The sequence below is a fragment of the Sphaerodactylus townsendi genome, linkage group LG04 (genome assembly GCF_021028975.2).
Source record: "Sphaerodactylus townsendi isolate TG3544 linkage group LG04, MPM_Stown_v2.3, whole genome shotgun sequence".
Taxonomy (NCBI): domain Eukaryota; kingdom Metazoa; phylum Chordata; class Lepidosauria; order Squamata; family Sphaerodactylidae; genus Sphaerodactylus; species Sphaerodactylus townsendi.
The window spans coordinates 106,937,095-106,964,665 of record NC_059428.1 but is presented as its reverse complement, the minus strand read 5'-3'; the positions used below and the strand labels follow the sequence as shown (position 1 = coordinate 106,964,665).

At 41.1% G+C, this 27,571-nt stretch overlaps 2 protein-coding genes across 5 annotated transcripts in view; one reads left to right on the top strand and one right to left on the bottom strand.

The window, feature by feature from the left end:
• The window catches only part of TPP2 (tripeptidyl peptidase 2), a 48,903-nt gene extending 37,675 nt beyond the window's left edge, over positions 1 to 11,228 (top strand). For 2 of the 3 annotated variants that reach the window (XM_048493711.1, XM_048493712.1), the window contains 6 exons: positions 3,117 to 3,268; positions 3,406 to 3,502; positions 5,813 to 5,943; positions 8,168 to 8,375; positions 9,533 to 9,652; positions 10,328 to 11,228. In XM_048493711.1, the coding sequence (XP_048349668.1) occupies positions 3,117 to 3,268; positions 3,406 to 3,502; positions 5,813 to 5,943; positions 8,168 to 8,375; positions 9,533 to 9,652; positions 10,328 to 10,417 (798 nt within the window). In that variant the 3' untranslated portion in view covers positions 10,418 to 11,228. Of the gene's footprint in view, positions 1 to 3,116; positions 3,269 to 3,405; positions 3,503 to 5,812; positions 5,955 to 8,167; positions 8,376 to 9,532; positions 9,653 to 10,327 lie in introns of those variants that run through there. The other variant, XM_048493713.1, reaches the window with a different exon arrangement.
• Positions 10,759 to 22,377, bottom strand: METTL21C (methyltransferase 21C, AARS1 lysine). 2 transcript variants are annotated; one of them, XM_048493715.1, is made up of 5 exons: positions 22,303 to 22,377; positions 20,041 to 20,134; positions 18,635 to 18,774; positions 14,605 to 14,722; positions 10,759 to 13,386 (listed from the first exon to the last, which is right to left on the bottom strand). In XM_048493715.1, exons 2-5 carry the CDS (start codon positions 20,105 to 20,107, stop codon positions 12,992 to 12,994), a joined length of 720 nt encoding a protein of 239 aa, XP_048349672.1. In that variant the 5' UTR covers positions 20,108 to 20,134; positions 22,303 to 22,377; the 3' UTR covers positions 10,759 to 12,991. The 2 variants fall into 2 exon arrangements, with proteins under 2 accessions (XP_048349672.1, XP_048349671.1); XM_048493714.1 differs by lacking the exon at positions 22,303 to 22,377 and adding an exon at positions 21,967 to 22,088.
• Between the last annotated feature and the right edge of the window lie 5,194 nt (positions 22,378 to 27,571).

Genomic DNA, 27,571 nt, shown 5'->3' with positions numbered 1-27,571 from the left:
CTGGTTTTTAACTTTCACAAAATGGTAGAGCTTATTTGCACTGTGACTGGCTTCAAAAACAAAAACAAAGCTGGAAAGAGTATTTTATAACCATCAAGAAGACAACTTTGTAGAACAACTTGCAAATGGCTAATGTCCACTTCCTTTAAAAAGATGCATCTGTTGACTGACTTTATAATAGTGGAATTATTTTAGTAGAGAAATCTAGAGTACTTTCAAGAAACACATCATTAGAAAGTGAGAGAGAGAAAAAACATGTCCATCCACTGGATTGTGGCATGTGGTGATGGCAATTGTGTGATTTTATCCGGAAAATGGTAAAACTTAAAAGGGTTAGGATAAAAGAAATAGAGCCTGATCTTCTATCTAAGCTAGCAGGAAGCAAATGTGTTCAGCCTATTAGTCATGCAGTTCAGTAGTACTGATAGTTATTGGAGGGTCATATTCCACATTCACAAACCCAAAAACACTTTCCTTAAGAAAAACAAAGGGAAAGAGTCATGGTTTGCAAAAGAGATTGCAGTTCAGTCAATTAGAAAGATGGCGTCTTCAAAACTGGATATCCTGATTTTTGTAAAAACTTTGTATGACCTTGCTGGAAAATGCCTCATTTGTCCAAGACTGCTTGTTCTGTGCATTGTAGCCAGTCATGCATTTTGTTGTAGAACTCAGCAGGGTCCAGTTATCTTCACCTTCACAATGATGCCAATGTTGTTGGTAGCCGCTTGGTGAGCCTAACTGAATTTTTTGTAAGGTTAAGATTACTGTAAGGTGAAGATCATAGAAAGTTAAGATTCTGCAGTATGCTGTTGAGTGTTGATGTTCTGAGGCTTGTGGCCCTCTCTTGTACCATCATTTATTTCACCTCGTATTGTCCTCCAAGTGGAATCTTGGGACTGTAATTTCTACAGAGTAGGGTGTGGAGAAATTTGGGTTAATTGTGGAGTGAAGAGCAAGCTCTCATGCGCTCTCTGTGTAATTGCCAGTTAGGGGCATAGAGTTCATTATGAAAAACTACTAAACTAGATGTGAGTAGAGAGGTCTGTGGTTAGGAGTTCCACAAATGTGGAGGGTTTGTGTGTTGGTCACTTGATATCTATCTGTGTTTTTACTTTGCCTGCTCAGCCGGGATGGATTGAAGTGGTACCATCATTGTCCCTGGCTGGCATCTTCCACAGAAACCAATTGCAGCTAGAGTAGAGGTAGAATTTACATCAGGGACACTGTCCAAAAGGAAAAGATGGATTCAGCTCCGCCTTTTCCAGCTCTGCTTTTCTGTTCTTTGAAGCAGCTGCGTTGCAGTGATTTTTATCAGTCAGTTGCACTGAGAAACAATAACCATCAAACTATCCCTAGGACAGTCACTTACACAAAGTAGTTTCTGTTTGCCTGAACTTTGAGGCCTGTATGGGGCACACAGGCCAGGTGACTGGGTGGCTTGGGACTGAAAATGTACACTTCCAGTCCAAAGTCACAGCAGTGAGTCCGTGCAGAGCCCACCACCCAGATAGATAATGGGCCGGTCCCACTTGGCCTGTCTGATTAATAGAAAAAGAGTGAATACTGGGGTGGGGGAGACCCTGAAGTATAAAATAACATTAGCACACATTTGAAGCTGTTCAGAAATAATTGCCTAACTTAAATGTTAATTAATATATTTTTTATCAGCACTACTGAGCAGGCTGCTGTTCTTAGCTGAATAGGAAGACATTGGTGCCATTGTCTCTTGCCTCCTGGAACAAATGTGCAAATCATTTAAGTGTATTTTCTTACGATTAGGTTCGATTCATAGCAGTTCTGACACCCTAAAGCACAGGTGTCAAACTCGCGGCCCTCCAGATGTTATGGACTACAGTTCCCATCATCCACTGCCAGCATCATGCTGGCAGGGGATGATGGGAACTGTAGTCCATAACATCAGGAGGGCCGCGAGTTTGACACCTATGCCCTAAAGTATATAGCTGCAGCAAGGTGAAATATATTCCTTTGACTATGTGTGGACCCTGCTGTAGAAAAGGTTCCAATCTGTGCATGCAGGGGAAAACAGACTACGATCAAAGCAAGCTGGTCAGCCTTGTGGCAGTGTTCTGGCTCACCAAATGATCAGAAGTTTGTATAGCCATGAGTCATTTTTTATCCTTCCTGCATTTGTAAAAAGTTCTAATGAATATTGGGAAAGTTTGTTGGGGAAAAAACCCAACACACATATTTGGCATTAACTCCAATTTAACACTCAGTTTTAAAAAGATTATTGTTTATAGTACAAGGGCACCATAAACAGGCTCCTGATTATTTTTCTTGTAAATTTCTCCCTGAAGGTATAAATAAGATCAAACTAACAAGTAACACTAAAGTAGATAGGTAGATAGATAAAGTAAATAGGTAACTAATATGCTATGAATGCTGTCATTTACCATTTTTGGTGAATTCACATGCTACAGATGTTGAGGCTTTTATTTGCCCTATTCATTTTGCAATTAGCTACATCTACTGTAGTGTTCATTTTTGAAAGCAATTTGTTTGTTAGGACACAGATTACTGTTATTTTTTAATTTTAGAATGGTAAGGGTTGCACAGTGGCACAAGTTACAGAGAGAATTATGATTCTTTGTTTCTTTTGGGGTCAGTTGTGAACCTAGAACCAAAAAGCATCTTACACTGTTGATCTTCAATAAAGGAGGGATTTTAATATGGACTGCTAACCCTACTTCCTGTGCAGTCTTCTGAATAAAATACTGCTATTGATGTTGCAGGTGTTTGTCTTAATTTTTGCTTTAGTTTGCTCTTTTTGCAATTCCTTTAAAAACAGGGGAGCGTGATCCTCACTCAAATCGAATACAATATATGTAAAACTAGCTTTGACCTTTTTGAAGTGTCTGACAATTCACCTGTAGTCTACAGATTGAAATTACCTGATCACCATTTTAAATCCTTAGATGAATACATCTGCTCTGTTGGACTATTCTTTGACTGTAAAACCTATAATCTTTTCCTTCTGCAGAAACTGTGAGCTGTTGCATAGATAAGATCTCTCTTCTACTACTTTAGGATGTTTGTGATATGATAGAATGCTGCCGGTAGTATTAACCAAATTGCTGTCCTGTTTCTCCTCCTAGGATGTAATTTCAGTCCATTATCATCTGGTTCCATCACCGATAAAAAACAAGAATGGCAGTAAAGAAAAGGAGAAGGAGCCTGAGAAAGAAAAAGATGCGAAGGATGAATTTGCCGAAGCTTTGCGGGATCTGAAGATTCAGTGGATGACTAAGTACGTTCCCATAATTGTTCTGGTGTCAGATCTCATCCTTCACAAAATAAAGAGCTGTATTAATACAATTTATATCCCATCGTCTCCCATCCCAGAGTCTCTTGGTCAGCATTTTTATCACCACTCTTCTTCTCTAGGCTTGATACCAGTGACATGTATAATGAATTGAAAGAGGCCTTTCCCAATCATCTTCCTCTCTACGTTGCAAGACTTCATCAGTTGGATTCTGAAAAGGTGAGATCTCTCTCTCTCTTTTTAGAAATTAGAAATAGAGTTAAGTCAGCCAAACTGTTAGACAATGAAGATGACTCTCTTTAGTATTCTTAAGGCTTCATTGCCTTGAAATTTGTGCTTTCTGTGGTTTGGTGCGGGGGTTTTCTTTCCTCCTTACAAATGAAGGAGAAATTCTATGATCTCGAAGGCCCATTCAGCTGGAATCCAAAAATAAACCCAGTAGGAACACCAAGAAAATGTCTTTTATAGGTATATTGCAATTGCAGAGTTAAAAGTAGAGAGCGCCTTATACTTCAAAACGCAATCAAACAGGTCTCTCAAAGCAAATACAGAAACTTAAGGTTTTATGTGCAGTAAACCGTAATATATAAATCAGAGCCAGCCTCTGTGGTCTGGTGATAGATTAATGGTTAATAAAACTTAGTTCTTTACTTAGGTCTTTGTTTTAGCTGTGTTAGGATAACCTCTTAAAATTATCATGACATATTTCTGAGCATCACAGTGCCTCTAAGCAAGGACAAAGCATTTTCCAGTGAAGAGCATAGGTTTATCCTGGATGAATCAGTAACTCTAAGCAAATGTTGTCTGTGTAGCAGAAGCATTCTTTGCTTCAGTAAATATTGTATGAACAGGCAGTTTAGGAAGACAAACGTGACTTCTGTCTGGCTACATGAGAGACAGGCCTGCATCCTGTTAATTAGCTAATTATGCATTAATTTCCCCCACAGAACTCTGAAAGAGAAATACCTTGATGGTTTGTTTGCTAGATTCAGACTTTGCATAATGAGTTTATCAGAACCACAAAGCAGTATGCTTGTTAGACTTGAGCTGTGTTTGCAGCATTCTCTCAGCAGTCATTATTCTCTCAGCAGTCATTACTAATGGATATTATGGTTGGCAAAAGATTTTAAACTGCATGGTCCCGTGGTTTGTAGAGTACATCTTCCAGCAGCTCAGTTGATAACTCCCTCAGTCACAGCTTCATTAAGAGTTATGTTCAAATCCAGTAAATGTTCGAGTCCAATAAGTTTAATAAGCTTCCGAGAGTCAAAACTCCCTTTATCATATTCCTTCATGGAGGCATATTGGGGGGGAAATGGCACACGGGGATAACACCTGCCCTGGGTGCCGCCACCCTGTGCTTGGGGGCAGGGGGTGCCTGTCAGAGCCGCCCACCTCCCAGCTACTTCCTGAGGTGTCTGAGGGCCTGGGGAGGGCAGGAGGCAGACTGCAGGGCATATGTGGGTGATTTTACTCCCCTCCCCCCCACACACACCATTGTGCCCAGGGTCATTTGACACCCCCATTCCCGTTGCAGATACGCCACTGTACCTTCATCAGGGCAGTTTGACTTTCAAAAGCTTATACTCTGAAAATCTTGTTCGTCTTTAAGGTGCTACTAGAGTCAAATTTGGCTCTTCTACTGCAGACTACCTGGCTACCCTCTGAAGCTACACTCTCTTCTACAGAAAGTTGACAGTAGGGTTGTATATTCCTCCACCACGTAACAAAGCATGCCAGACCTTATTTGTTGTAGAACGCTCTGCCTGGGTCCTAGTGCCTACTTAGACCTTCTTCCCCATTCCTTCTGAAAAGTTTGAAAGCAAAAATACATTTTGGCATAAATGCTCTTGTATCAAAGTACTGTGTTCAGTAATGCACAAAATAATGGTTTTGACAAGGGCAGCTCATAAAAATGAATGATAATTCTCATATTCTTTTGGGACTATTTTCTAATGCGAAACAATACAATGTTCTCAACCGCTGCATCTCAACTGACCTGCATTTTGGCATAAATGCTCTTGTATCAAAGTACTATGTTCAGTAATGCACAAAATAATGGTTTTGACAAGGGCAGCTCATAAAAATGAATGATAATTCTCATATTCATTTGGGACTATTTTCTAATGTGAAACAATACAATGTTCTCAACCGCTGCATCTCAACTGACCAAACTATCATCTTTCTGTGGAATAGAGTATAGATTTGTTAAGGGAATTTTTCTGTTTCTGGTTTCTGTGTTCAGGTTCTCCTAGTTTGCTGTTCTTCCCTTTAGCTTTAAAACCCAGCTGACTGCAGTGGAAGAATTTGCAGTTGTAGAACTTGAATAGTAAGATGATTTGGTTGCTGCCAAAAAGTGGGCATCAAATTGCTCTATCTTTAGAAAATTGATAAGCTGTCTTCTGAAAGATCCTGCTCTTAGCAGCTGTTCTGTGTATGGTTCATGTTTTATGTATTACACGCCTTACGTTACATTAATGTTCTGTTACATGTGTGTGACAAGACTCATGGTAACCTTGTTTCAAGCAGGAACGAATGAAAAGACTACCTGAGATTATTGAGGCTGCCAATATGGTTATCTCGCATATCGATCAAACAGCGCTTGCCATTTACCTTGCTATGAAGACTGATCCCAGGCCAGATGCTGCTACTATTAAAAAGTACCTAACCAGTAAATACTTTTTTTCCCTTGCATCTTATTTCTGCAGTCTTCTATGAAGATCTCCTCTTGTGCCTCTGGTCTTTTAAAAGCAATTCTTCCTTCAGAGCCATTCACAGCTGTGGGCTTTAACACACTTAATTTTGTGTGGCTCAGAGCTGGTGATGGATAATGTTTTGGTTCAAAGCAGCTGCTCTTGATTGCAGCCTGAAGTCGCAGGCGGCTTGGGCATATTCACATGGGTGGCGATGTTAGGCAGGGCTTAAGTGCCGAACTGAGATTTGCAAGTTGTTTTGTGTCGTTTGTGTTTCGTGCTTGCTGAAATCGAAGGATTAATAATTAGCATAATGACATTAAGAACAGAAATATTCCATTAGGGATGGTATTTGCGTTAGAGTGCGAAAAAAAAATCCCAAACATGAAATAACAGTATTCTACAAGAAGTAACACAGCATATGGATGCACAGGCATTTCCTCCCTTTGTTCTTGCCACGCAGCTATCAAGTCCTTGGTTCCCTATAGGGATTTTGCCCTATAGGGTAAAATCAGATCTTAATGTGCTTAAATAATGGCAAAGTACCGTATATACTCATGTATAAGTCGAATTTTTCAGCACATTTTAATGCTGAAAAAGCTCCTCTCGACTTATATGCGGGTCATTAAAAATTTTTGTGTGTTTTTACTTTGCCGGCCAGCAGGGGGTGCAGTTTTTATGCTAGCGGCACCAAAATTTGAGAGTATCTTTAGGAGATTCTCCTGATGATACCAGCCAAGTTTGGTAAAGTTTGGTTCAGGGGGTCCAAAGTTATAGACCCCCAAATGAGGTGCCCCCATTCCCCATTGTTTTCAATGGGAGCTATTAGTAGATGGGGCTACCCTTTTGAGAGTCCATAACTTTGGACCCTCTGAACCAAACTTCACCAAACCTGGCTGGTCTCATCAGGAAAGTCTCTTTATGATACCAGCCAGGTTTGGCGAAGTTTAGGTCAGGGGACCCAAAGTTATTGAAGCCCCAAAGGGGATGCCCCCTCCCCAATTGTTTTCTATAGAAGCTAATAGTAGTTTTTCCATTTCATGATAATATCCCTCTTTAAAAATCTAAGCTTGGGTTACATTTTGGGACATACAGATGATGATGAGGAATCCAGTTTTTTGGAGGATTTTTAACTCTTGTGTTTTTTTAGCTTTGGTTGCTGGTTGAAGGCTAAAGGTTTTTTTGTACTTTTAAAGTTATTGTTGATACCATATTGTTCTTGTTGACCCTCTTTTCCACTTACAGAGCCAGTTTACTGTTTTTCTTTGAAATAAATATTCAAAAACATTTAACCTACTGATGCCTCAATTGATGTAATTTTATTGGCATCTATTTTTATTTTTGAAATTTACCAGCAGCTGCTGCATTTCCCACCCTCGACTTATACGCAAGTCAATAAGTTTTCCCAGTTTTTTGTGGTAAAATTAGGTGCCTCGACTTATATGCGGGTCGATTTATACGCGAGTATATACGGGTAGGTTCTGATCGAACGTTTAGAGAAAATTTCTAATGTTCTAGGTGTTGAACAAATAGCTTTAAAAGGGACTTAGACTTTAAATAAAGCATATAAATTTATAAAGCAGTTTGGACTTTAATATCTTTAAAAGAGGCTTGGACAGATTTATGGAGGATCTATGGCTCCCAATCTTGATCCTCCTTGATCTGAGATTGCAAATGCCTCAGCAGACCAGGTGCTCGGGAGCAACAGCAGCAGCAGAAGGCCATTGCTTTCACATGCTGCATGTGAGGTCCCAAAGGCACCTGGTGGGTCACTGCAAGTAGCAGAGTGCTGGACTAGATGGACTCTGGTCTGATCCAGCAGGCTCTTTCTTATGTTCTTAACTGGGTGGGAGAAGTTTTCCTCACTGAATAAGACAATTGGATGGTAATAATCACCCACAAGATGTCCTCCTTAGCTCAGAGGGCAAGGACCATTCACAGTAAGTTTCTAATTTTCCTTTTCCAAAATCAATGTCAGTTGACTGGGATTTGAGCAGGGAGCTATTTAATATACCTGTCAATTTTCCTCCAATGTTTAGGAGTAGTGGAGGGAAAGTTATATACGTTCACAGGCTAGCATTTGCAGTGTGGGTACCACATTTGTAAATTTTAAGTCTGCTGACAACACAGGAGTCTCTTGTGGTATAAACGCAATGGTTCTTTTCTGTGTTTTTCTGTGTTTTCCACTAAGTGAGATGGACAAGCAGAAATCTACTCTGGTAGATGCTCTCTGTCGGAAAGGAAGTGCGTTAGCTGACCAGCTTCTGCAGCTGCAGGCCCAAGCCGGAGCTGTATCGAGTGACACAGAAAGTAAAGATGACATCCAGGAGAGCTGCTTGGATGCTCTGACGGAAACTTTCTGGGAAACTACGAAATGGACTGACTTACTGGACACCAAGGTAGGTAGGCGGGATTGGAAGGGGTCAGAACTGCAGATTTATACAGTTGAGAAGGATCCTTACTGTGCTGTACAAATAAACCAATTTGCACATGATCTAAATGACCAGTTTGCAGCTAATCTGGGTATTGCCACAATGCAGATAGGATCCAACTATAAACTCTTGCATTACCGTGAGAACTGCCACACTGCGTCTGACTGAGGTTCATCTAGCTCAGGGGTCTGCAACCTGTGGCTCTCCAATTGGCCATGGTGGCAGGGACTGATGGGAATTGTAGTCCATAAACATCTGGAGAGCTGCAGGTTACAGACCCATGATCTAGTCCAGCTGTTTTAACCGTCAGTCAGCCAAATGCCTCATGAAGCAGAGGGACCTCTTCTTTGCCAATTCATTTTGCAAAGTTTGGAGCCTTCCTTTGAGTTAAGCAGCTCTTCCTCCAGCAGAATGAAGTCTCCTGAGGTGGGAAGGAGCCTTTACACTTCGCTGACCAGAGTGATAGCTACAGGCCACGCAGCCTCTGTGCATGTATTATAAACATAAAGCAAAAAATGGGTGGTGGGATGGTGGTGGTATCTATATTAGAATTCCCTCTGTTCTGCAAAACACATCTGAATGATCCTTAAAGTGGCCACTTTGCAAAGAATTTGGAATCATGGAAGAGTCCTCTGGTTTTCATTCCTTCTTTTCTACAGTAGTCATGAAAATGTCTTCTATTAAGACTACAAAATATTGCAGAACAGCATACAAAAGTTATTAAGTTCTCCAGAAGACTTCATTGGGCTATATAACTATTTAAAAACTGTTTGGGTGTCCATTATATATTTCACTGGGTTTTCTGTGCCCCTTCCCCTTTTTGTAGCTGTTGTTCTTCTGGGCATTGAGCCTGATGATGAGTTGCAGAGAGCTCAGAAGTTTGCATAGCATTGTGATGTTGGAGTTAGTCGTAAAGAACAGAATTGCGCAGTGCAGCTGTCTCCAACATTTAGTATTAGACAAGAGAGAACCTTGATATTACATGAGATGTTGTGAGGTTCACTATCTTGTGCTTCCAGTTCTTCCACTGGTGCTGTAGTATCTGAAGGAGAACTTGAGCAGATAAGCTGTGCCTCCGGCCTTTGATTCAGCTTGTGAATCCTCTTCCTTTGCACACCCTGCAGGTTCTGCCTTTTGCCTATAAACATGCGCTGGTGACTAAAATGTATGGGAGGGGCCTCAAATTTGCTTCAAAGCTTGCTGAGGAGAAACCAACCAAAGAGAACTTGAAGAACTGCATCCTGGTAAGCTGTTACTAACATCCTCTAAAATAAAATTGCATTTTAACAAATACTTGCGGGGGGGGGGGGGGCAGTTTGTCATCAAGTTACAGCTGACTTCTGGCAACCCTGGAGGATTTCAAGCCCAGAGACATTCAGACGCAGGCCATTCCCTGCCTCTGTGTAGTTACCTTGATACTCCTTGCTGGTCTCCCATCCAAATACAGACCAGACTCACCCTGCATAGCTTCTGAGAACTGACAAGATCAGGCTAGCCTGGGCTACGCTGATCAGGGCCCAGGAACTGTTAAAACCATAAGTGTGTGTGCTATCAAGTCACAGCTGACTTAATGGCAACCCCATAAAGTTTTTAAGGCAAGAGACATTTGAAGTGGTTTGCCATTGCTTACCACCATGTCACGATCCTGGGTATTCCTTGGAGGTTGCCCATCTAAACACTAACCAGGGCCAACCCTGCTTAGCTTCTGAGATCTGCCAAGATCGGGCTAGTTTAGGGCTATTCGGGTCAGGACAGTCTGATTAGGTGGAGCTGCAGTAAAATTGGATGGAAGTATTTAACGTTACCAGCTTTTGGTGTGGTGTTAGTTTTCTTGACTTTATAGGATTCTAACATTTCTTTTAGGGGGAATAGCACATAAAAGTGGAAAGAAAAACTTCTAATTGTTCCCTTTTCCCTAGCTAATGAAATTACTTGGATGGACTCACTGTGCATCTTTCTCTGAAAACTGGCTTCCTGTCATGTATCCACCCGATTATTGTGTGTTTTGAAATACCTGCAGTCGTAAATTTGAGGTACTCGTATTGACTGGATATAAAGATATGTGATGATCTTACTGGAATGCATGTTTTCATCCATTATTGAATGCTTAAATTGTGTGTATTATTCAAAGGACAAGGGATTGCAGTATATGTGGGCGCTGTTTTGATTCCCGACAACAGGGGAGTCTGTTCAGACTTTGACGCATCATTTGTGGAGGGAGGGGGGTGTTACCTAGAACTGAAACCGTACCAACCAAAACCCTTTGCGTACATCACATTGCTGGCAATGGATGTTTTAGTATAGCCAGCATGAAGGATTAGGAAATAAACACGAGTTTCTTGCATGTGTATGTTGTTCTTAACTGTTTGTATTTTTAACAACAAGCCTGTACAAGCTGTTCTTTTTACAATGAGCAGTGGGGTTTTAACATGTTCAAACACAAGTTTTCAATTGTATCAAGGCCTTAAAAAGCTACATCAACAGTAGCTAAAAGCTTATTTATTAGAATTTAATGGTAATGAAGCTTATCATTTGCAAGAGTTTACAATTTGAATTTTTAAAATGTTAAACCTTTCAAATTCACAGCAAGTGTATTCTGATTTGCTGATGCAAAGGTGCTCTTGAATATCTTCACGTTGGAGATATACTCAAACATATCCATGTGAAGCAGTGTCAGGATAAACTGATACATATGTATTAAGTGTCAGAAAGTTAAAACTTAATCAGGTATTGTAAACTTATACATATATATATATATGTTTAATAATGTTTGAAAAATGTAAAACTGCAGAATAAACGTGCAAATTTCAAGATCAAAAACGTTCACTCTCATATTTCATTAAAAATACTGTTTTAAAATAAAACAATGAACACGGCTGAACCTGTCCTAGTTTTTTTAGAGTATATAAGGGGGGCATTAGAAGTTCATTGTTAATTTTTAGCAATCGGAGCAAAGGCTCAGGGGTAGAGCTCTGCTGGTTTCTTCTCGTTGTCTCCTTCAAATTGCTCCTTCTGAGGGTTTGGGAGACCTTGGAGAACAGCAAAGGATAAAGGTGGGCAATTCCCATGGAAACCTCCCCACCCCCTCTAATTTCTGTGAAGGTGCAGAGAGCACCATTGCATTCAGTCTGTACCTAGTAGCACATTTGACTTAATGGAGATCAGGAATAAATTACTATTTTAGGCAGTGTTGTAAACAATGGGGGTCAGCATATTCTATACGCCTTACTGGTTAATGAGAAGTCTGTTAACTGGTCACTAGTGACTTGAAACTTGAGCAGTCACTGATTAGGATACTCTGGTTTTGTTTTGTTTCTCACACACACATAATGGTAGCCATTATGGGAACATGCAGCTCTGCAGTAGAGAGAAAATTATCCATATGATGGCAAAAAAAAGCATATTCTTAGAAAGGCATTACTGAAGAAGGCTTTTTGAAAACGCTACTTACGTGCGACATGTTCTATACAGTTATTCAAGTGACCATCAGAAAGAAATTCTACCGGACAGTTTCCCAGCAGCCCAGTTGACGAGCATGTGAAGGGAACTCCGAGGATTACCTGCCAAGTTTGCATTTGCTTTATATACAGTGGAGCTATCTTGTTTCAATATGTACTATGTGGGAATGAATGAATGAATGAATGAATGAATGAATGAATGAATGAATGAATGAATGAATGAATGAATGAATGAATGAATGAATGAATGAATGAATGAATGAATGGAGACTACGTGCTTAGTTTGAATGGGGATGATCCACAGAACAAACTGTACCTTTAAATATCGCCATTCCCAGCGATGAATTGATTCCGTGCATTTGAATTGCATAGCTATACATTTGGACTGTGTATACTTAGAATGGGGAATACTTTGTATTGAATGTTATGAATCTTTATGTTATAGATCTCATGAATAACAGTTCAGGTATATTATATAAACAATAAGAATATTGACTTAAGCACAGAATAAGCGTTATAATACATAGTTGATTTGTTTATTTGGAGTGTATCGAATTCATAGCCCTTTTGCCTTAGAGCAGTGCGTACTTGGTAGTAACTACAAAAATAATAATTCTCCATTATCTGCAGCTAGATTGTCCTTGCATTTTGAAAACATGGCACACACAGATTTTGGGTTTCCTCACATCTCTGTCCTTCAGCCAATTTGGAATAATTTCTTTATGCCATCAGACGGACCATTTTATAGAGTAAAAATAGGTCTCTCCGATCTTTCTTTAGCAACAATGGATAGTTAGGGCTAGTTCAGTCCAAGTCTTGAAGCTCAACACAAAAACCCCAGCAGCGTGTTTAATGGAAGGATGCAGTTGCACATCCTGCATGCCTGCTAGTTTGTAATTAGTCCAATCTTGTAAAAAGACATGGGGGACAGTCACATTTTGTGTTTATGTGGATAGTTGTAAATGCCTAATTACCTCCTCATTCCTTCAGGTCAGGAAACAGAGCTTCAAAGTTTTTTGAATGGACTAGATTACAGTAAAGCATGGAAGGTTCTTCTAAAAGCTATGCCCTGTAAAATTTTAAGTTGCCTAACGCTGGATTAAGGTTCCAGTATACCTTCTGGTTTTAGTTTTCTCGCACTGTGCCTTTGAACACTTTGACATTTGACTCTGGGAATTCTGCTAGCTGTGTGATATTGAACATGTTGCTGAGTCGGTCCAAAAAATCATAATCTGTGCTGAATCTGAATTTGTTTGCCCATATCAAGATCGTCCCTGGCTGACACAAGTAGTCTATTGTGGCTAAGAGGAGATCCAGAGCCGTGTGGTGGTACACAACATCAGTGGCCACAATGACATCATATTGGTGGGTTGACCTGGGGAAATCTTGGTCGAGGTCTTCTCCCCATGCCAGCTTTCGTACTTCAGGCTTGTGGATTTTCAGGCCCTGTGTGTTTCTTGCGATATTGAATTCCAGATTTTCCAGGACCTCAGGCAAGTCAGTGGCTGTGACAAAAGCCCCTGAAAGAGAAAGAAAGGCTGTTCAATTTCACCAAGCACCCTGCCTGTTCTTCCAGGCTATTGACTTCTATTTTTTAGTCTCTCAGAGTAATAACGGCTTAACTGTCCTCTGCAGGAGCAAACCATTCATAAAAGATTATTCTTTAAATGAGTATGCCGCAGCCTCTGGATGAGAGTTTGCAGAACACCCCTGGGCTAAATGAAATTATTAGCATTGTAATGAGCCACCGATCTGCATGTGAATTGGCACTTCCTAATGAAAATTTCTTCCTGTTCAAGGCTGCTAGCAGTTTGGTTTGAATAATATTTTTAAAAGGTTTTATTTTATAGGTAACAAATTAGGATCTTTCTTGGCGGGATTGTACAGGTTAAAGAAATGCATTCAGAGTTAGTTTTCAATGGCATAGCCATACCTATTCAGGGTGTAAAAGCCTGCTTCAGGTAATGTTATGTCATTTACTTTGGTCTCTGAGAGATGAAAAAGGTATCAAAGCACAAATATAGACTTGGAGGAAAATGATCATTTAGCCCATTTTAGTGAGGTAAAGTTGTAAAAAATAGGAAGAAAAAACCCCAATCTTGATGTGCATTGCAGGGTTTGACACTTTTGTGCAGCTATTTCAGATGACTGAAATGAGCTCTCTAGCCACTGTGACTCAGCTGCTGAAGTGCAGCAGTGTGCTATGAAACTTCAGTCAGAACCTTCAACTGTCAGCTTCACCTTGCATTGCCTTTGAAGAAGAGTTTGGATTTCTACCCACTTTCCTCAACCATAAGGTGTCTCAAAGCAGCTTACGAACTCCTTCCATCTTTTCCCACAACAGACACCTTGTGAGGTAAGTACGGCTGAGAGCACTGTGACTAGCTCAGAGTAACCCAGTAAGCTTCACGCGTAGGAGCGGAGAAGCAAATTCAATTCACCAGATAAGGGTCAACTACTCATGTGGAGGAGTGGAGAATCAAACCGGGTTCTCCAGATTAGAATCGACCTGCTCTTAACCACTACACCACTCTGGCCTCAGTGGTCTATGTTAATGGAAAAAGATTCAGCTAAGGGAAACTGAATATTTGTGCAGAGGAATATTGCACGTAGATGGGGAGAATAAGGATGTGTATTTGTATGGAAATGTGTGAGACAGAAGGAATGGGCACAGCAGATACTAAAACAGACCTCCAAAACCAGAATTCTTTTTGGTAAACTGTTACAAAATTACCAACCTAATATACTTGCCACAATGGACACCAAGCCTGTCCCAGCTCCAAGTTCAATCACTTTCTTGTCTTTGAGACTGATTTCCTGTTGATCGGATTCCAGGTACTGACACAGAGCAAGAGCCTGAGGCAATAAATATCTGTTTTAGTAATACATTTTAAAAATCCAGCCATACAATACTTGGTGTGCAGAAACTGTGCTGGTTTTCATAGGCAACCTCACTGGTGATACTTCTTGGGTATGGAGGTATTGAGGGTTATCAAACAGAATCATAGAGTTGGAAGAGACCACAAGGGCCATCGAGTCCAACCCTCTGCCATGCTGGAGTACATAATCAAAGCACTCCTGACAGATAGCCATCCAGCCTCTCTTTAAAAACCTCCAAAGAAGGGGGCTCAACTACACTCTGAGGCACTGTATTCCACAGTCGAACAGCCCTTACCCTCAGGATGTTCTTTCTAATGTTTAGGTGGAAGAGACCTGTCACTGCCAAATGGATCTCATGTGCTCATCCATAGTCGCAGACTGGCACTATACTATGATATGGATAAAGCGACTGACTAGCTATACTCAAAATTCCCAAAATAAATATAGACCAGAACTGCCATGTTTGGACTGTTGCTTAACAGAAGGTGAGTAGCCAGAGAACTTCAGTCAATTCTGGGATTTCACTGCCTGGCTTCCCTTCATTGCACACACACCCTGCCAAGGCTGAGATTTCTTAATCTGTCTCACTCTCTTTTAGTAATGATAATGCTACTCTTGTGAAGTTCTGCTTACAGAAAGTTAAAGGGTTAGAGAAACAAAGCTAGCTCACACAAACCATTTTCTCAAAGTTAATCCAGCTGTTTTTAAACGTGTTTAAAGCTTTGGGGGTTTTGGAGTTGGAAAAAAAACTATTCAAGGTAGAGAAGTTGTAATCTGCTTGGACTCAGCGTTGTATAGGAGACGAGGGGGTAGGTGACACCTAGATGGTTTCCTTGATACCTACTTATTAGTGAAAAGTTTTCAGTTCATCTTTTCTTGACTCCTTCCTATTCTACAACTGTGGAGTTGAGATTCTCCCCTGAAGCTAAAAAAACCTGTGGTAAAAGAAACTTGGAATTGCTACTAGCTGACATCAATAGTTAAAGTCAAGACAAATGTTTGCCTGGATTGCATTTTGTTTGTTTTGTTTTTGGCATTGTTGAAGGAAAACAGCTTTGTGTTCTAGGTCATTGCCACTTGTATATGTATAAACAATGACTCAAAAATATGGTAATTTTCCTCTTAAGAGGCTGGACAAAAAATGACTCCTAAAAAATACTTGACTTCGAGTCTAGTTTGTTCTTTTTTTGTTCCAGATGTAATATTGTGATCAAAAACAAGCTTTTGTCAAGGAATACTGAAATGTTAAAATTTTATGTGAGCTCGTACAAATAATTGGCGTCACTTGAGAACATTTACCTCAGGGTAGTAAAACGACTCCACAAATACCAAGTGATTAATAATAATACTTAATATTGTAATATTGTAATTTATAATCCCAATAAAGACTTTTGTCTGTCTGTAATAATACATGTTTGGAATGGGCTTTGGATGTTGTGAAACACACTGACTTGTGCCACCACAAACTGATTTTGACTGGTGATATTTTACTGTTTCAAGATCTGTAGGAATCTGGCATCGGAAAATAACTACATCACCAGAGTTGCCAACCATCTAGAGGAAAAAAACTGTCTGTCTTTCTAATAGAGGCTTAATATGTAGAAATGGGCAGAAAGGAGCTTTTTATGACATGGAGGTTAATAATGTCACCAGATAAATAACATCCCATTAAATGTCTGTAAAAAGTATTATGAGATCTTTTTCTCCAAGTAGTTGGCAGCTTTATTTCTGAGCCCCAGCCCCTTCCCCCAGCCCTGAGGGAGAAAGGAGGGAAGCATGGGTAGAGCCCTAAGAGAGACAGTAGCGCAGTTATGGAGCACAAGGAAGGGCAAGGACAAGGAAGGTCTGTAGCAGTAGCCAAAGAGCAGACAGAAGGAATGACAACCCAGGACTAGCTCTTTGTGGAATAAAGGCCTCCTCTGGTGTAGCATGTTTCCTTAGGGGGGAGGGGTTAGGGAATCTCCAGCAGCAGGAAGTGGAAGGCAGCTGGCTAACACAGGCAGGAAAACAGCCAAGGCTTGGGGTCTCTGCCCTTTAAAAAGACCAGAACCTCCCTGGGACCAGAGAAGCTGTTTTTTTGGCCATGAACATAGCTAGATTGCCAACAACCCAGGAGATGAACCTGCTATCTCAAGCAGAGAGGTGATGGCCAGAGGCAGTTAGATGAACCTGGGGAAGAATCCATATCTGAGAGCAGATCTGGAACCTAAGTTTGAAGCAGGAAGAGGTGATAACTGGGCAACTCTCCTGGCTGGGTTGGGACTGTTCATCTCATGAACTAGCCATTGTAAGAGATTCTGTTTTAATTGCCCTAATTAATTTGCAGTTTCCTGGTGCTGGTTTCTTGGTGAAATTGGAAGAAAATTGGACATCCCAAGTGTATGTGTTTCCCATTTCTGTATGAGACTTCTGAATTCTTATGGTTGGGAGGCATTACTTGAGTTTCTTCTTTCAGATCAAGTCTTCTGTGCCTTGGAATAAAAACTTCATAAAATTGTAGTGACTTCCATTGGAAGTTACAACCTTTTGGCTTCCAGGTATATAAAATAATTTAATTAGCAATTTTTTTCCTTTGGGCTCATCCCAATGTCAGCTGGTTATGAGGGTTAATTACAGTTACTTTATGGCAGATGTAGCCAGGAGATTGTTTCTTCAGGATAATGATTCTTTTTTTTTGGCAGCCTGCCTTCAGTCTTGCATTCTGGATGCATAAGGATATCTGTACATGCAAACAGTATATCAGTGTGTGTGCAGCAAAGTCACAGCTGACTTACTGCAACCCCGTAGGGTTTTCAAGGCAAGAGGTGTTCAGAGGTGGTTTGCCTTTGCCTGCCTCTGCATGGACTGAGAGAGTTCTGAGAGAACTGTGACGGGTCCTAGGTCACCCAGCAGGCTTTATGTGGAGGAATCGGACCCGGTTCTCTACATTTAGAGTCTGGTACCATTAATCACTATATCACGCTGGCTCTGCATCACATCAAAGATTGGCTAAATGGAGATGGGGAAGAGAGACCGTAATATATGAAGTAGAGGACAATGTAGGGATTGTGGAAGTCCTTGGTGCTTAAGTTCAGCAAGTACCCATGGGCTTGGTCATTTTGGTCCTTGAAGGCAAAAAAAAGCTAATGAATAGGAATAAGGGTCAGATTAGCCTAGCAGTTCTTTTGCTTCTGTTCAGTTCAGTCTAATGGTTATGGCTGCCAATTGGCCTGGATCAATCTCCCTTTCACATAGAGACTTGAATGGAAATGGATAGTTGAAGCATTTCATAGCATGGAGGCGAATAACTTCACCTGGTAAATAGCGTCCCATTAAAGGTGCAAAACATTTTTCTCCAGGTCTATTGCTTTATCAGTGAACCGTGTTTATAAAATCAAGGATCTGTTTTATAATTTTCTGCCTTGGCATGCTAGCCATGATCGGAATCCTGACGTTTTCAGTCATTGTAAAAGGCTAATTAATCCTGCAATGTACACAACACACAATAATAATTAACTTATCATGTATGTTTGCATGCTGGCTAGCATGTGACAAAAGAAGACAAAAAGAAAATATTAAAATGGTTTTGAAAACGGAGTGAGAAGAAATGGCTCAAAGGGAGCTTGGGCAACTACACAGGGCGAGGGTAAAGGCCAGGTATTTGGAGGGATGGAGAAGTAAAGACCATTTCAACCCGAAGGAAGCTGGTTTTGAAATAGATTTTTAAAAATTGTAGTAAAGTGCTTGAGAATACAATGGAGTTAAAATGAAGGGGGATGTTCCAGTACCAAATGGAGGAAAAAATGTGCAGAATTCAAAGGAAAACATGTAGCATTTGGTGGCAAGATAAATGACTTGCTTGTTAAAATGCTTGCGTAGAGATGCTTGCTTTTCTCATGCAAAACTTACCCCAGGCCACACTATGGCTCCAAAGTTTTCTATGGACTCCTGAATGGTGATCTGATTCCCAGCATAAAAATAATGTTCTTTGTCAAAATAATGAGATGCTTTTGGAACCCATTTCTCCAACATTTTAAAAATGCGTGGTCCTGAGGAGAGAGGAAGAAATAGTCTGTGAATGCAGCAGTGCAGCTACTGTCTCACATAAGTATGTTTAAACAAAGTGAACCTTAACAGGGTTTGACTAGTAGTTCTTCAGCTGCAAAGTCTTTAAGAGAGTCCCTATGCAGATTACCACAAATGAAAAATGGCCTTTGCTCAAATCCCGGGAATTGCAAGGCAAAGGCGGGGCTACATCTGGAAAGTGTAAGGGGGTTAATTTTCCAAATTCCAGCAAGGATTTGTGCAAGTTTGGGGAAAGTATATGATTGTTTTCTTCTCATAAGCTGCCTGTTCCAACTTACTTGGCACATTTGGAGGGTGGGCCGTTCCAATGGCATTGCAGTAAAGGGGTTTTTTTGTAATCTCTGCATGTGTGACAAATTCAGTTTAAAGCCTCAATGTTGTAGACACTTCTTTTTGAAATTGTCATGGATTGTATCCATCATACCATTTCAACAGATGAAAGGTTTTCCCTGTCTCTGCCAACCTCTTGCTTCAGCCCACAATTTGTATATTTTGTATTTGTATGTTTAATTTATATACCGCCCTCCCCTGAAAGGCTCAGGGTGGTGCACAACAATACAATAACACCAATAATCCTAACATCATACAAACAAATATCAATAAACATAGTATCAATAAACAAAATCAATAACATAACATAAGCATAACATCATAAACAACATTGTAAACAACAATAACATAACATTATAAACAACAAACATCAGTAGCAACATATAATGCCCCCAAAGGTGGTTCCTCTGGTATAGGAAACCCCAGGAACAGTGTTTCAGAGGGGGATTTTGAGCTTCAGCAGGGAAGGGGATGCAAGAACATTATATGCCCTCAGAAACAATTCTGGCTGCTGAAAGGTTCTGGTGGATCCAAGCCCTAGAACATGATCAAGGAAAAGTGGAGCCCATACAAAAATTCTTCTGATTACAACACAAATACTTTAATGTCCAGTTTAAATCAATAGGACTGGAACTTTATTCAGGTTGGATTCAGCCTTACTCACTGAAAACTGAAGTCTTTGATATGTAATCTTAACCCCCAGCAAATTTGTATTATTGTGGGCGGTAAAGGCATAAGACATTAACTGACATCTTTTAAAAGACCCAATTTCAGACATAATTATGAAGAATTATGTAAACACGAAGAGATTTTCCCCACACGTACAGAGGAACAAATATTCTACGCAGAATGTATATGTGTGTCTTTCCTATTTTTGTTTGTTTTAAACAAAGCACAACCTGAACCAGATGTTGGCGAACAGTCAAAGCACAGCTCAGAATCTTGCTCAAAGTCTTCCTCCTCCATTGTTACTTGGATACCTTTAGGAAACAACTGTGGAAGGAATAATAAAAGTGTAAGGAATTTTGTATTAAATAATATTTAGCAGCTTTCTTTATTCTTCCTGTATTGAATGTAGAGATGGGCACTCATATGCAAGAATTTCCAGAGCAATGAAGTTCCCAAGTCAGTGCTTATTTGGACTTATTATCTCAGCATCAGATAGCACTAGAGATTTATGCTTCAGGGTTTTGTTTTGTTTTTTTGCCATAGAGCACAGGTGGAGACAAAGAGGCAGTCCCATCAGAACACAAGAATGAAATCTTCAGCCAGCGTGGTTAAGAGCGGTGGACTCTAATCTAGTGAACCAGTGTATTGTCGAAGGCTTTCACGGCCAGATTCAACTGGTTGTTGTGGGTTTTCCAGGCTGTGTGGCCATGGTCTGGTAGATCTTGTTCTGTGATACACCTCTGAAAATGCCAGCCACAGATGCAGGCAAAACGTTAGGAACAAGATCTACCAGACCATGGCCATACAGCCTGGAAAACCCACAACAGCTAGTGAAACAGATTTGATCCCCCACTCCTACACATGAAGCGTGGGAAACCTTGGGATCTCAGAACTCTCAGCCCCACTTACCTCACAAGATGTTTGTTGTGGGGAGAGAAAGGGATGGAAATTATAAGCCGCTTTGAGACTCCTTATACTTGAGACACTTTGTGAGGTAGGTGGGGCTGAGAGAGTTCTGAGAGAACCATGATGAGCCCAAGGTTACCCAGCAGGCTTCATGCGTAGGAGTAGGGAAACAAACCTGGTTCTCCAGATTTGAGTCCACTGCTCTTAGCCACTACACCACGCACACAGTTATTAAAGTTTGGGGCAGGTCTACCTGGAAACATTTTGGCTATTTAGAATCATTCCTCAAAGAAAACACAGACGATCCCCTGCCCACACACACAAACTTTTTAGAGATTATCAGATTCTAAGCCACTGATCTCCTATGATGACCACTAGATGTCCTCCAAAGCTTATGCCAGAATAAAACTTGTCAATCTTGAAGATGCCTCACAATAGGCTCTTCTATTTTACAACTATCAGTGCAATCCTAAACAGAATTACACACTTCTAACACAGCTTCTTTCTGGATTAATTCATAATTGCTTCCACGGTTGAATTACTTACCTATTCTGACTAAAGCAAAGATCAATTTTGCTTTGGTTTCCAGAACATATGTTGCCGTTTCTTAAAATTGTCTCCATTGAAAATCCAGCAGGGACCCAAAGCTGATGACAACATCATTGTTCCAACCGCAATTCTGAACTCATAACTACCACCCTGTGAGGTAGGTTAGGCTGAGAGTGTGTGTGTGAACAGTTTCCATGGCAGAATGAGGATTCAGAGCTGGATCCGGATCCCCCAATCCTTGTCTGACACTGTAACCACTCCACTGTGTTGCCTTTCCTTTAGTTTTTCCTTTGCTAATGACACACTGAACAGAAATGCATAATTTAGCAAAAAGGTTTCAATTGAAACACCAATGGATTCATTCTAGCAGAAACTTTGATGGATTAGTTCTACTTCAGCCGATGCACAATGTGTATTCAGCTGCTCACTTACAAACTTACACTAAAATAGCAGTTGCTCTACTAAAGCTCTACAGTGCTTTCGCTTTTTTTGGCCGCAACAGACCTTCCCCCCTACAGAAGAATGAAAAACACTGGCTACTATCCATGTGATTGTTTTGCTGTGGAAATCTGTGGAAATGAATAGAATCTGTCCAAGAGTGTACTCAAGAGGGCTAAGATCAGAAAACTTCCCAATGGATTTTGTCTGTCATCCATAGGCTCATCTCTTCATCTGTTTTTGATGCAGTTCAGACTACTCACTTTCCATTTTGAATTCTTCAGGTCCACTCGAGCGTGGCTTGTTTCTTTCTGATGATTGGAGGCTCTTATTTTCATCGTCCCAGGCTTACGCCTCGGAATCTTCTGGTTCTCAATAAATCTTTTGAAAGAGTATCTTTCAGACCCTTTGAATTTCAGCTTAGCGCCACAAGTGATACATTACTGACTTGTTACACTTCTTGACTGACCCTGCGACCATCTGTTAACATGACACATCATGCACATTAAAAATAAGCATGCAGTTTAAAGTCTGCATCAGATTATTGCCACGGTCTATCTGTTAGCCAGCAAAGAGAAAAAAGTACTACCAATTTTTACCTGGAAAGTGAACAAATCCAGACTTCAATGATCCAATTTCTAAACCACAGGATTTCCAAGCAGCCTTTTATAAAGAAGGGGGGCTAACAGATCTCTACTGTGGGATGGGAACTGTGGGAAGGAGGCGGGCTTCAGACCATATAGGGATTTACAAAAACCTTTGAGCAAAGACAGTAGTAGCTGTGATTTCCTTTCTTGGCATACAAATGAGTGGGAATAAATTGGGATCATCTTCATGGTTCCATTTATGCTTTTAAAAAGTAAATATTGCTTTGATGTGAATGTTTCAGGGATATATTGGATTTAACCCCGTTCACACAGTGGACCGATACTAAGCGGGTCTATTTTATTATACTACCTGCTGTTATTAAATAAAGTAGGATACATAACTTTTAATGTATGGATAGAAAAAAAAATGATTTTTTTTAAAAAATTAACCAATTTCATGCACATAAAGAATCCGGTGATAAGGCCATGCCTTTCCTCTGTGGTTCAAAGTGGCTTATAATTTGAAAAAAAAGAAAGAAGAAAACCCCATTCAACCCTCCCTAAAGACATGCCTTCAGCTCAAATTATAAAAGCCCTCACCAATAAAATAGCCTTAGTGGACTTCCTCAAAAAGACAGACACCTCTTCAGAAAGTGGGAGACAGACATTCTAGGAACAAGCTCCATTAAAGAGGTCACCTTAAGTGAAGGAAGGTCTACAAGATGGCAACCAGAAGACTGTAGTTGGCTTGCAAGAATATACAAGGAGAGACAATCAAGGAGTGATGGTCCTTCAGCCCTGTGAGTCTCGGGGCAATAAGGTCATAATCAGTGCTTCAAACTGAACTCTGAAACAAACCAGCAGCCAATGTGGCTGTTTTGAAATTAGCGAGATTTGTTCTCCTCTCCTGGCTGCCAATGCTAATCCGGCTGCTGTATTCTGAATCAGGTGTCATTTCCAGGCTGCCTTTCTATAATTACACAAAGGACATTTCAGCTGCCGTCATTTTTAATGCATTAGTGTGATTTATACTTTTGCTAAAGTTGAGTGGCCTCTTTTTATCCAACCTCTTGGTTATAATTTTCCCCTTATTAGTGGAAAACCACACATGGGACTATTAGAAGAAGAAGAAGAAGAGTTTGGATTTATACGCCCCCCCTTTCTCTCCTATAGGAGACTTAAAGGGGCTTACAATCTCCTTGCTCTTCCCCCTCACAACAAACACCCTGTGAGGTGGGTGGGGCTGAGAGACCTCAGAAGAACTGTGACTAGCCCAGGGTCACCCAGCTGGCGTGTGTGGGAGTGCACAGGCTAATCTGAACTCCCCAGATAAGCCTCCACCGCTCAGGCAGCAGAACGGGGAATCAAACCTGGTTCCTCCAGATTAGAATGCACCTGCTCTTAACCACTAGAAATGTTACTGTGCTTCATGGTGCTATAATGCTGTGTGTTACACAATAGGATCTAAAGCAGGGGTAGGGAACCTGCGGCTCGAGAGCCGCATGCGGCTCTTCTGCCCTTGCACTGTGGCTCCATGAGCCGAGCCGCCGGCCCCAACCTTGCCCACCCTGCAGACAGCAGGGCGGGCGCACCAACTGCCCACGATCGACTGGGCTGCGCCGCGGGCTTCCCCTCTCGCCCGCCCCGTTGGAGCAGGGCGGGCGCTTTCCCGGCAGCCGGCGAGGCCGAGCCGCCGGCTTCATCCTTGCCCGCCCTGCAGGCAGCAGGGCGGGCACATCCATGGGCTTCTCAGAATGAGCAGAGTAAACGGTAAAAAAAACCCTATATATATAGTGTTATCTTTATTTTAAATGTCAAAAATTATTTGCGGCTCCAAGTGTTTTCTTTTCCCGTGGAAAACGGGTCCAAATGGCTCTTTGAGTGTTAAAGGTTCCCTACCCCTGATCTAAAGGAAGGGGACATGACGAGGGGAGTGAATGGTATCTCCTTGAACGAAGGGTGGGGTTAAATAAGTATTGAGGAAATCAGGAGGCTATGAAGAAGACCCGAACAATTTATTTTTATTAGATTTGTATCCCACCCTTTCCCAACAATTGGCAGGTTCAAGGCAGCTACTGCATTTTATTTCCAAAATCTATAGGAAGTGACAGTTTGATGGTAGAAACTGAATGCTGGAGGATACTCTGAGGGAAGCCATGTGTGAGTGAAGGAGAAAAAAACAGAAACATCTATTCTGCCAGAAATGGAAAAAAATGACAAATGGTAAACATCTGAGCAAGTAAACCTGTGGCAGCTAGCATGGCGTAGTGGTTTAGAGTGTTGGGCTCTAATCTGGAGAATCAGATTTGATTCCCTACTCCTCCACATGAGTGGCAGACTCTTATCTGGTGAACTGGATTTGTTTCGCCACTCCTACACATGATGCCTCATCACTGTTCTCTCAGAACTCTCTCTACCCCACATACCTCTTTTGGGGAGGGGGAGGGGAGGCAATATTAAGCCACTTTGAGAAACCTTACAGTAGAGAAAAGCAGGGTATAAAACCCAACTCTTCTTCTCTCCTCCTCTTCGATAATAAAATAGTATGCCTAATTTTGCAACAGAAACAACATGGTTCCTGGCTTGGCCAGTTTTAGCTACAGTGCCAGATTTTCTATGGGCCTCTGATACTTTGTGCTGGAACTGTTAGATTTCGGAACCTTAAGCCAATAAACAGACTCTGAAGTATTGATCAGCAGCGTTCACTGATGAGGTATCAAAGAACCATACTTAGCAAAGCCAGTTCTGACAAAACTGGCATTCACAGTCCCCTTTAATCCCCGCTGAAAGTCCCCTCCCAGTTTCCCAAGAATTTGTGGAAAACAGTCTTTGGAACTGAAGCACCCTAAGGTCTGCAGCAGATAGTGAGAGAGCCACCTGGCTTCCTGCCCCACGAGATAACAGATGTAATTCTTTTCTCTTGGGACAGAGATGCCAGGGGAAGGCTAATTTCCTACAAAGCATGTAAAGCCATAAAGTAGAGATCAAGGAAAGAATGCACAGATGACAATGGTTACATATAGCAGGCTGGTTACATATATCTCTCGAGCAGCACTGATTTGTTATTTTAAGCAGTGACACAGAATTGAGAACGCATCTCAATCACACAGATAACATTCCCCTGACATTTATGAACACAACCACTTCAATAAATCTTGGAAACTGGACTACCCTGAAGTTTCCATGTATGACACTGAAACTGGAATCCTGTCTAGAGGACCACAGTCACACTACTGTTGCTTCTGCTTTCCAGGGCATTTAGCTAAAGCTATAATGATGAAGAAGAGCTGTCGTAATGGCCCTTGTTTTGATGCACAGAGTCTTCCTTAAGGCTTTATCTCAACTACTTTGAACAGAGAATGGGGGACATTTAATGCTGGGGTAGACATTGAAATGAGGAATAAAGAGTGTCCTTGGTTTTTGGACTGCAGAGTGTTATGTTCCTGAGGATCTCAAGCACTGTGCATTTCATTTTCCATGTATAGCAAGGTACAGGATCTTTAGCCAGGGATTAACACATGTAGCTTCACCAGGAAATGGGCATATATCGCCCAAATACCACAACTATCAACTGAATGAGTGGCAGCTGGTTTTCATATTGTCACTGGGCAGTATTTGTTCCTCTGTGGCTCTTCTCTATAGCCCTGCTCATCAGCTTACAGGAAGAAGAAGAAGAGGAAGAGGAAGAAGAAGAAGAGGAGGAGGAGTAGTTTGGATTTTTATCCCCCCTTTCTCTCCTGCAGGAGACTCAAAGGGGCTTACAATCTCCTTGCCCTTCCCCCCTCACAACAAACACCCTGTGAGGTGGGTGGGGCTGAGAGAGCTCCGAGAAGCTGTGACTAGCCCAAGGTCACCCAGCTGGCGTGTGTGGGAGTGCACAGGCTAATCTGAATTCCCCGGATAAGCCTCCACAGCTCAGGCGGCAGAGCTGGGAATCAAACCCGGTTCCTCCAGATTAGATACACGAGCTCTTAACCTCCTACGTCACCTCTGTACAGCATACAATTGATTTTTCTTTATATACACACTGAGCAATTCTCATATTACATTCAGTAAATGTGTGATTTATAACCTATGTTCATCTGGGGACTGGTTTCATTTAAAAAGTGAACACCCATTGGATCTTTCTTAAAAACAATTTTTTTATTCAAAAGTTTTTTATGTTGTGTCTCCTCCGAAACATGGTCACACATATATATATATATATATTTTTAAGTTGAATAATTAAAGACAGTGTTTAAAATTATGAAATAATGCAATAAAAACACAACAAATACAAGCCAATAAGCATTATTTGAGTGTTAAACGAAACAAAAGTCATCACCCGCTGGCAAAAGACACCAATAGAGGGAAGTAGAGAACTCTCCCTGAGGATATCATTCCAAAGTTTTGGTTACATAATTGAGAAAGCTTTTTGAGCGGTTACGTTCATAAGGAAGAAGGTGGTCCTTAAAGTATGTTGGTCCCTCCCAGGCCACACAGAGATTTAAAGTTTAAATTCAGCCCAGAAGCAAATGAAAACCAGATTGGAATGGATCCAGTGTGGATGGGCCAAGACTAGAGTGTATAGTCCCTATAACCCAGTTCAACCAGTGCTCTGCCTACCGCATTCTGAACCCACTTCAGCTTCCACAGTCTTCAAGGGCAATCCCTTGTACAGCGTACTGCAGTAATTTAATCTACATGTTACCAGAGCATGTACCACAATTTTATGCTCCATTTCTACCTATGGAGCATGATTTCCTCTTCTCCTGCTGCAGCCCAAAATGCCTTCCCCTAGTGCTTTTCCTGGTTTCCCAACTGGGCTACAGCAGGTTGTTGGAAGAGGTCAGAAAATCACACTCCAAGGGTGGAAACCCTGCCTCCCATGGAAATATTTTGCTAGATCCAAGGGTTTGTATCATATGAGAGTAAACAATGCACCTAAAATGTCACATAATGGGGATATTTGCATGTACACTTTTTGCCCAGCAGTGTACGCTTGCACCATGTTAAAGTAAATTCTGTAACTTGGTTAGCTGAATTAGTAGAAAAATACTTGGGTTCCATCCTATTTGTTTAAGGAGCTTAAGACCATAGGCTGAATCAACAGAGGCTAGGAGTGCAATCCTAAACCCACTGCTTTCAACTCTGCCTAGGACTGCACTAAAAAGCAACCATCTGTACAGTACATAGAAACTGAACTTGACAAGAATTTGCATCAAGGTAAACCAGCCAAGTGTGGTACATGGTTTCCGTATCTGTTCTTGATTTACAGACAAAACTGGTAATAGTGTCTTTG

Bases quoted from the DNA above. Each gene is read 5' to 3' on its own strand.
- METTL21C (XM_048493714.1), bottom strand. From the start codon at position 22,041: ATGAAAATAAGAGCCTCCAATCATCAGAAAGAAACAAGCCACGCTCGA. The intron at 20,135-21,966 runs GTGAGTAGTCTG...TTCCTTCCACAG, and splicing joins TGAAGAATTCAAAATGGAAA to TTGTTTCCTAAAGGTATCCA. The intron at 14,723-18,634 runs GTAAGTTTTGCA...TTATTGCCTCAG, and splicing joins GAGCCATAGTGTGGCCTGGG to GCTCTTGCTCTGTGTCAGTA.